This window comes from Mustela putorius, unplaced genomic scaffold (assembly GCF_011764305.1).
Source record: "Mustela putorius furo isolate JIRA1106 unplaced genomic scaffold, ASM1176430v1.1 tig00003901_pilon_pilon_pilon, whole genome shotgun sequence".
Taxonomy (NCBI): domain Eukaryota; kingdom Metazoa; phylum Chordata; class Mammalia; order Carnivora; family Mustelidae; genus Mustela; species Mustela putorius.
In genome coordinates this window covers 8,724,776-8,734,878 of record NW_025422049.1, presented here as the reverse complement: position 1 = coordinate 8,734,878, position 10,103 = coordinate 8,724,776, and the positions used below count along the sequence as shown (strand labels likewise).

General features: G+C 49.3%; 1 protein-coding gene across 1 annotated transcript; it reads left to right on the top strand.

Annotated features, from left to right (window-relative positions):
* Window positions 1-5,274: 5,274 nt before the first annotated feature.
* LOC123388547 (cancer/testis antigen 47B-like) lies at window positions 5,275-9,256 on the top strand. The gene is made up of 3 exons (XM_045068319.1): window positions 5,275-6,729; window positions 7,480-7,623; window positions 8,640-9,256. Exons 1-2 carry the CDS (start codon window positions 5,571-5,573, stop codon window positions 7,581-7,583), a joined length of 1,263 nt encoding a protein of 420 aa, XP_044924254.1. The 5' UTR covers window positions 5,275-5,570; the 3' UTR covers window positions 7,584-7,623; window positions 8,640-9,256.
* The last annotated feature ends 847 nt before the right edge of the window (window positions 9,257-10,103 follow it).

Sequence of the window (10,103 nt, the reverse complement as noted above, 5' to 3'; positions counted from 1 at the left end):
TGTTAATATAAATATAATATATTAATATAGCATACCTTTATTATATACTAATATATTAATTACATTTTTATATATTAATTATATATTAAATGGATGATATATAAGAAAATGTATTTATATATTCTATAATATATAATTTATGAATATATTTTATATATTATATATATTTTTTATATATATAACTTTTAAAAATCACACTGGTTGTCATGCAGAGGATCTACTGAAAGGAACAAGACCCCTCACTAACAATCCTAATTCTACCTGCACCCTGAATTCCCCTTTGCCATGTAACCAAATAGAGTCCCGGGGTCCCTAAGATGAGGGCACCGCGGCCGGTGGTTATGACGAAAGTCAGCAGATGGAGTCTAAGGCAGGTAAGGAGGCAAAGGCAGAAAATGGCAGGCGATGAAGAGGGAAAACTGGTAGGGAAAATGGGTTGCAGAAGTATCTGACGGCACTGACAAACTGTAGTGCTGGAGGAGAAACTGTTTCACGGCCGTTTCTGGTGATTGGGGAAGAAAAGGCCAGGGTAGGGTCCTACGGTGGAGAAGAGGAGGCAATGTAAGGTTGTCGAAAAGGCTAGAGGAGGTCAAGGAGGTGAAAGCCCAGGGTGAGGAATGGGCAGTCCGTGTGGCTGTTAAGATCACCCGGAAGGCTGAGTGAGCCTCAGTTCGGGGAGGACAGCCGAGCTTAGGACGGCCCACGAGCTAGGGGAGCCTGGGAGGGAAGAGGGGTCTTTGGCCATGCCCCCTCACCCAGGACCAGCAAGGATGGAGAGCTGACGATCCGCCCCACTCCCAGGGCCTGGGCTCCAGTCCCGGGCCTGTGTGGTGACCCTCTTGGGACGGCACAGGCAAGGTCCCCCGTCTCCCCTGGCTTCCATCAGCAGCAAGGGCCACTGGGCTCCAGGCCTTTTACCTGAGGGCTGCAGGTTCCTGTGGCGGGTGCGGGGGGCAGCACCCTCACATGTCTGCACCCCTGGGAAAGGCTCAGGAAGTTGCCTGAATCCCTAGGCCCTGTCCCAAGGACCCCCAGGGCCACATACTTGTCATGAAGAGAGCCTCAGTGTCAGAGCTGGGAGGACACTCTCCTTCAGTTTTGCTTCAGGTCCTTTCCCAAAGGCTCAGCTTTTTCCTTCCTCTGCTGTTCGCCGCTGCTTAATTAGGTCTCCTTCCCAAAGACTTGGCGGCCAGCTCCAGCCACCAGGGGAATCCGCTCGCTGCAGCAGTGAGAGGACAATCTCTTGCAGGGTCCTCCTCACCTCCTGTCATTTCATGGCCGTCGTTTGTCATTGATGGCAGCTCACTCTGTGGCATCCCTAGGGCCCTGGCCCTCCTCCCTGAGCAAAGAGGAGGCTGCAGGTGCCCACGTTCTTTACCAGAGACTTCATGAGCGACAGCCTGCATCACCCCGTGTTTCAACCCCGCTGATCAAGGAAGGGGGCGACTGGAGAGGATATGACTGAGTAGATACAGAATCTTGGTGAATCTGTCACAACGCTGACACTGCGTGCAGCTGGGAAAGCTCGACTTCCAGAGGTCTTGGCCCTCTCCCACGCTACCCCAGAGGGGCACAGGAGTGATGAGGGGGGAGACTCTAGGATGGGGACCACGGACAGTTCTTCCATCTTTGGGTTGCACGGGTCAAACAAGGACAGGTATGTGACAGTTCCAATGGGACACGGCACTGGAACATCGGAAGGTACCCTATAAATTTGGTAGATGTGTAGATGTGTGATTTCATGAATATAGCTGATGAGTTTAGGTAGGAGGTGACGTGGATGGGAGGCAGCATGCTGGGCGGGAGGGGAAGGGAATGGTGGCACAAAGAGGGATATGTGCTTATAAAGGAAGCAGAAGACTTTATTAGTAATAATTAATTATTATCAGTATTAATTATTAATTAAGAACATTAATTGTTGATATTAATTAATAATTAATTATTAGTAGTAATAATTATGGCCTCAATCTGCTTTCCAGGCCTATCTGCAACTCTGCCCATGCTGGAGCCATTTAATTCCCTGGACTGGTACACATATTTTCAGGCACACACACACACACACACACACCCCCCACACACACGCATACCTCTTGTACTATTCATGCTGTTCCCTGCACCTGCAGTGACCTCCCTCCTACTTCCCTTGCCATCCTTGATTGCTAGGTAAACTAATGATCCTTCAGAATCCGGGTGAAATGCCTCCTCCTGGGCACCTTCTCAGGCACCAGTCCACTTCCTTCACCCCCGCCACTAATCATTCTCTCTCCCGTGCTCCCATAGTGCTCTGTGTTCATCCCTGTTTTAGCACTTGCCACCTGTGTCATCGGTGTCCAAGTGTCTGTTCTGCCCCTCTAGACCAGGAACTAAGGCAAGCCACGAAGCTTAGGCGTCTGTGAATGGGGACTCACTAGTGAATGAGCATACAGTAGGTGCTCAATACATGCCTGGTGAATGACTGAATGACTGGAGTCTGCAGTTTATGTCCTGAAGCTTCCTGAGCCATCAGATATTATTAATATGGCTAAGTTGTTCTTTATTTGAGGAGTCAATGCTGAGTTGTTGGTGGTTGAGGGTTTTTGTTTTGATTTGGTTTTTTTTTTTTTTTTTAAACTGTGTTTCTGGGGTTTTGTGACGGACAGAGTGCACTGGACAGGATTGTTTTTAACAATTCCATAAACTATTGTGAGACTTCTCATTTCTGATCATAAGAGGCAGAGAAATTTTCTGATGAACTGGATGCAGTGAAGTACGGTGCTCACTCATGAATAAAGTGCTTACCCGATAGCTAAACTTACTGACAATAAACTGACAAAAAGAAAAGGCAGAAATCACTATATAAAGGCCAGCCCACACCTTGTGCTTTTCTACCAATAGCGGACATTTATTACTAAGTATTTTGACAGTGGTTTGAGTTCCTTCAATGTCTTCGGTTTAACTGTTGCATGTCCACTGCATGCTGAGTGACATAGAGAACGGACTCTGATGCTGTGAAGCCATGTAACAGTTTATTGTTAAATCGGGGTCAGGGGTAAGGGACTTGGAGGTCACTTGGACTCAGAACGGAAGCCCACTTTTCATTGTATGGACTGAAGCACTGTGTTAGCACCAAAGCCTGTACTTGCACTACAGCCCCTTTTGTGTGACTTAGTCACTAGTGACTCAGCTCTGAAATAGCTACTCACGGTAATCTCCAATCATTTCATAGCCATCGCTTTCCAGTGGCAGCTTCCTAATGAGCTCATCTTTGGGATGCCCAGGGGCAGGGCTATGGGCTTTTCTTAAGAGATTTGAGGGGTGTAGCCAGCCAGAGAGCATGATTTACTTTGGGAGAGCTTTGAGTCTCAAGACCTGCCCGACACTGTCCTGACAGGACTTGCACACTGACATACCTTGTCAAAAATGTCATACTTGCCAATCCCAGGAAACTGGCAATAATGGGACTGAGCAGAGCCGGACTGAGAGGTGAGTGGCTGCTGAGTTTAAAGTGACTGGGGGCGCCTGGGTGACTCAGTGGGTTAAAGCCTCTGCCTTCCGCTCAGGTCATGATCCCAGGGTCCTGGGATTGAGCCCTGCATCAGGCTCCCTGCTCAACAGCAAGCCTGCTTCTCCCGCACCCCCCCCCCACCTGCCTCTCTGCCTACTTGTGATTTCTGTCTGTCAAATAAATAAATAAAATCTTTTAAAAATTAAAAAAAATAAAGTATCTATGAACAGTCCACTAGGAACTGCTCTGGGGAGAATATTTTTGAAGAAATTGAAAAAACACGTAGGATAAACTGAAATGGAACCTGCTATGAGGTGTTACAACTGATGGAGCACAAAAAAGGTTGGTGAACAAATATTCAAAAGCTTGTGAAAATATAAGGTCTTTATCTCTAATGGTTATTCACAATATTATTTATTATTTTATTTTATTTATTATTTTGATGATGCTTGAATGCCTCGTGTGTTACTAAATCGATGGGGAACTTCACTCTCCTGTATTTAACCATTGCAGTTCTGGGAACCTCTAAGTGGAAGCTGGATATCCTGACTTGCATTATCACACAGCAATTCGATGGCTTCACAGTGGTAAAAGGATGTGTGAGTGTGTGTGTGTGTGTGTGATTTTTTTTTTTTTTTTTGAGTTCCAGGTGGAGATTGAATCATTTTCGATTGAGAAAATTCTCCTGCAACTGTTATAATTGAACAGGGAATGTTTTTGGAAATTAGCTTTTGTTGTGGATTTGGTAATATTTCTTAATGAATTCAACTTAAAACTCCAAGGCAAACAGTGGTTATGTACGAAACTTACACTGACAAAGTCATTTCAATGACAACTAACATTGCTTGAATCAAAGTACGTCAGGCTGCTTTTTGTACTTGCCATGCTGTCAAAAGTTAAAATAAGCGAGATCTCTATTCTCACACAGATTTGCAGTGGATAAGTATCCAATCTCAGACTATAGTTCCAGCAGCGTTTTTTGGACTGCTATGCAAGTAGAAAGGACATTTTCATATTTCAAATCCACTTAACTGTGCAGTTGAAGACTTCCACGTAAATTTCAAGCGGGAGTGATTAATCTGTAATGTAATGACACGCTGAAGGCAAATATATATATATATAAAAAAAAAAACCTCTAATAGAATTCTGTAACTGCCTTCCAAGAGATGAATACGTTCAATGAAAATCATATGTTTGTGAACTGATATCGGTATTTGCCAGTATCTCTGTGAAAAGACATTTCCAAAGGTGAACTATGGAAAACCTCAATAGAGATCAAACGGACATTTGTAATCAATTTTGATGACAGAGAACACTGTGAACCCCAATTAAAATGTTATTCTCCCCAAAGAATTCCATTCTTCTCATTAATAGGACTTTACTATAAAAAAAAACCTATGCAATTATTATATTTTTAGTTTCAACAATCAAATATTTGTGGAAATTTGTTTTCTCTCTTTTTGTGTAAGTAACTACATAACGGTCTTATCTTTACCTCTGAGCTTCCCCAAACCCAAATGTTCACTTTCTGTCCCCAACCTAGGTGGTCAATGTATTGGATCACTCTACTTTCTCAGACACTGGTTCAATTAAAGGGACAGGAGTCGTGTGGACCTGAAAGTCACGGAGAACCCTAAGGCCTCGAAGAACACGGAGGTAACCACGAGCAACCCTAGAACCTAAAGGCCTTGGTCACTCATTGGAGGCTGCGCATGTCAATCCTCGCTTCTCGACAAATGAGCCCGGGTGTCCAGCAGTGTGACGTAGGCCCACTGTTGACGCTTCTGGCCCCGCCCCCCGTCCCTGGTCTAGGGCCCCTTTGGAACCCTGTCCACTGTTACCGGAGGGGAGGCCTGGGTGGGCCGTTGGCGACATCCGCCCCCTTCCCTTCCCGTCGCGGGCCTCCTCAGGCACCGCCGCAGACTGTCCTCCCCTCCGTGGACGGCTCCTCGGCCTCCCCGTCCACCTCACGTCGGGCCCGCTGCCCACCGCCTCCCGACAGCGGTGGCCCCCTCGACGGCCACCATCTTTGCGGTTGGCTTTTCCTCAGCCCAGTCGCCGCCCCACTGAGGTACTTCTTGTTGCCATGTCCTCCTCCGGGGATCCCGGCCAGGCCCCTGGCCAGGATAGCCCCGTGAGCGCTGTGGGGGCATGGTCCCTGGAGGCCCGAGGTGGCAACGGGGTGGCCCCCGGGGTCGGGTTTCCCCAGATTGAGGTGGCTGGAGTGGCGGGGCCCGAGGTGGCCCTCGAGTCCGGGCCCCCCGGGATGGAGGTGGCCCTCGAGTCCGGGTTGCCCGAGATGGAGGTGGCCCTCGAGTGTGGGCCCCCCAGGATGGAGGTGGCCCTTGAGTCCGGGTCCCCCGGGATGGAGGTGGCCCTCGAGTCCGGGCCCCCCGCAATGGAGGTGACCCTCGAGTCCGGGCCCCCCGCGATGGAGGTGGCCCTCGAGTCCGGGCCCCCCGCGATGGAGGTGGCCCTCGAGTCCGGGCCCCCCGCGATGGAGGTGGCCCTCGAGTCCGGGCCCCCCGCGATGGAGGTGGCCCTCGAGTCCGGGCCCCCCGCGATGGAGGTGGCCCTCGAGTCCGGGCCCCCCGGGATGGAGGTGGCCCTCGAGTCCGGGCCCCCCGGGATGGAGGTGGCCCTCGAGTCAGGGTCCCCCGGAATGGAGGTGGCCCTTGAGTCAGGGTCCCCCGGAATGGAGGTGGCCCTCGAGTCCGGGCCCCCTGAAATGGAGGTGGCCCTCCACTCTGGACTGCCCCCGATGGAGGTGTCCGAAGTGGAGGGGGCTGTGGGAGGCCTCGGGGAGGCTGCCTTGGGTCTGGGTCTGGCCCGTGGCCCGGCGGGCATGAGCGTGGAGGCCGAGGAGGACGACTCGGATTTCGGGCCTGTGGAGGAGGACGGGGAGGAGCAGCAGGAGGAGGGTCTGGACATCCTTGTGGACGCCCACCAGTTCCCAATGGTTGGCTTCCGCTTCATGTTCCTGGACCTGGTGCACTCGCTCCTGCACCGGATCTACCACAACAACCACATCCTTGTGCGGCCCCGCCGCGGCCGCGTGATGGTCCGGCCTCGGGCCCGGCAACCCGACAGCCCCCGTTGGCACCCCGCAGCCCCCGCAGGCCCACCAGCGTGGGCAGCTCCGGCCGCGGCCCGCGAGTCCGAGGCCTCGTCCGAGGAGGAGGCCGCCTGGGAGACGGCGGAGGAGCCGGACGAGGAGTCTGAGGAAGGCCCGGAGACCGCCAAGGGTGAGGAGGGACCCGGGTGCCCGAGGGGCGGGGGCGGCGGGCGGCCCTGCGGGTGGCCGGGACACGGAAGCTGGGGTTCCCCCAAACCCAAGGCCGAGGGCCCGAGCGGGAGCCCCATTCCCTGGGGACCTACAGCTTTTGAGAAGGAAGCATGCGGCCCTCTGGCAGCCTCCACTAAGACAGCTAAGGGCCCCGGGGCAGCGGGCAAGCCGCAGGCCACTGTCCGCGGGGGGGGCGGGCGGGGGGGCGGGGCGGGGGCGGGGAATGGGCGTGGCCTGAAGGAAAAGCGCCAGCCAATGGCACACCTGGTTTCTGCGCGTGGCTTTGAAAATGTCCAGAGTCTCAGAGTTCATCCCCCATCATTACGCACTGACGCGCGCGTGGGCCTGGTACAAGTGAAATATTCAGGGGTTGAGTGAATGCGCTTCGCTATAGAATGTGTCCTTGAGGCAAAACGTTTTTTGCGAGAAATTTTTGACAAAACCTTAGAGAAGGCCGCAGACCCTGATGATTCTGATCCCTTCTTCGGGGAAGGGCCAGAAATAGCTGCACAGGGTGACTGAATGTCACCCTGAAAGTAACGGATCGAGCGGCAGAACTATCAACCCGGAGGAGGTTTCCCACCTCCGCTTTTCAGTTTCTTCTACGCTCCTGCTTCGGGGAGAGGACTGGGTGTCACTAGTCCTTATGCATCGGGATGGTTTTCCCTGGGAATGTCTGCTCCAACGTCTGTCTTATTCTTTACCAAAGGAACAACTAAATTTCAGTATGAGAAGCCTGCCAATGGGGCCAACGACTCTGAAAGGGAGGAAGAAAAAGACAAATTTAACAAAAAGCAAGAAGGAGCCGACTAAAGAAGATCTGCCCCAGCAGAGAACAGCCCCAGAAGATCAGGTATCGCAATAGCTTTGCACATCACCCCAACTTGCCTGGCATTGACCTGCTACTGACAGTCCTTTCCCCACCCCCCAGGTCTCCCAATAAATTAAGAAGTTCGTTTAGAATTAGTTTAAAAATTCAGTTTTACCAGCTTAGACCATTAACAGAAAACTCATGCACCTAGTAATAGAAAATACAGTATATTCTGAAATATATTTCATGGTTGCTCATTCGTTCTTGTGAGGTCTTTGGTCCTCTACCTGAAAGACTACTAACAAGTGGTAAGTGTCTCAGTAACCAAGAAAAATATTTCTTTAGAGAACGGTTAGCAGAAGCAGTAAGGAAATTGGCTAGCTGGACACTAGTCAGACATTCATAGGAGAGACAGTGCCTTTGCAAAGGTGATTACATACAAATAGCAAAAAGTCAGGAATTCCAAGTAGGACCACACAATGATTAATACCTAAATATTCAGGTGTGGATGTTTGTATTTTATGTGACAGTCCAAAGACACTTAGTCATCGTATGGCTATTACTTATCACTGAATTGGCAATTAGGTCTTGAAGAATATCTTATCTTTGAATATTTGGAAATGATGTACACTTCTTTGCATTTTCACAGCTGTGTATTTCATTATCACAGCCTCATTCTTGTATGGTAGATAGAGAAACTGAGGGTCTGGGAGAGTAAGGGAGTATCATTTGTGGAATGAGCAGAGGCTTTTAAGGTGAAGAGATTTCCACTAATTCCAGAATGGCCTCTAGGGTGGGGGTGGAGGGCAGGGAGGGATTTATGGTGTCAGGCCAGAGGGAGGCAAGGTTGGTATTATCCCAGAATTGAAGCCATGGGTTGCACGAGCGCCCTCTACACAAGGGCGCAGGTTACAAGAGGAAGGTGTGTTGTCTCTCCTTGCTAAGATACAGCACACAGATGGAGACCACGGACACAGGGCTCTGTTCATAGGTCTAGTAGGTCACTGGTGCTGGTTAATGCTGCCTCATGGTTCCTTTTCTCTCATTTCATCCTGCAGTTGGCGTAAAAGAAAGAAGATGAAGAAAAAAGAAAGAACCTGTTGTTTGTTATTTTTAGGTTTTTCATTTTTTAGAAGCCCATGGGAATTTTATTAACACCGATGTCATTCCAAACTGCATCATCCAAAAACTGATATCCAATGAAATGTGACTCTTTGCTTATGTTTGACAGATACATCTGATAGCATTTGTTCAAGTTAAAAATAAGTTTGTTTTAAATGAATGCAATGGAGTGTAGGCAGATTTTGCTTAGATAAATTATCTTGACTCAGATCTCTCTTTTTCCTCTTTGCTTTAGCCCACTGTACCTTCACTGAAAGGTATCACTCTCCACCATTTGGTGAGCCTGTTTTAAATTAATTTCTTACAGCCCCAAATATAAGAAAATGTCAAGTTTAAAACAATTGTTGTAAGGAGAGAGATGTAGGTCAAGTCTTTAGAGCTACACTGTCCACGACATTAGTAACTAGCCATATGTGGTGACCGAAATATGACTAGTCTAACTTGATATGTGCTGTTAAGTATAAACATGTTAAATTAACTCACTGATAATTTCATATGGATTACATGTTGAAACGATAATATATTGAGTTAAAATGTACTATTAAAATTAATTTTCCCATTTCCTTTCACTTTTTAAAAAAGGTTTTATTTATTTATTGGGAGGGGGTAAGGAGCAGAGGGAGAGGGACAAACAGACTCCGTGTTAAGTGCAGAGTCTGACATGGTGCTTGGTCCCATAATCCTGAGATCATGACCTGAGCCGAAATCAAGAGTCCCATGCTTAACCACCTGAGCCACCCAGGCACCCCTCTTCTTACTTTTTAATGTGGCTACTAGAAGACTTAAAATTACACATGTGACTTGTGTTATATGTCTATTAGACAGTGCTGCTCTAGAGTATGGTTTTGTTTTGTTTTAAAAACTTTATCTACTTATTTGAGAGAGAGAAAAAGCCTGACCGGGGTTGGGGGAGCACAGGGAGGGGCAGACTCCCCGCTGAGCAAGGAGCCAATGCAGCTCAATCCCAGATTGATCATGGGATCATGACCTGATCCAAAGGCAGACGCTTAACTTACTGAGCCTCCCAGGTGCCCTAGAGCCTGGTTTTGAAGGAAACTTCCCTGCTGGCTCCACTGGCCTTGAGGCCAGATTGTGCTGCTGAGCCTGGGCCCAGACACTGAGTTAGAGCAGTGGTTCTCAAAGTTCGGTCCCCACAACAGCATCACCCAGGAATTCTTAGGTTCTACCCAAGAGCTACTGAATCAGAAACTCTGAGGGTAAGGCCAGCACTCTGGGTTTGAACGAGCCCTTCAGGGACGCTGATGCAGCTGAGGTCTCAGAAGCGCTGGTTAAGAGCCATAGGGGAAGAAGCCGAGACTCATCTATGGTAGAACCAGCCTTCATTCACGGGCTTGGGACTGGCAGGTAAACTGAACAGGATGTGAGCTGGCTGGGGGGAG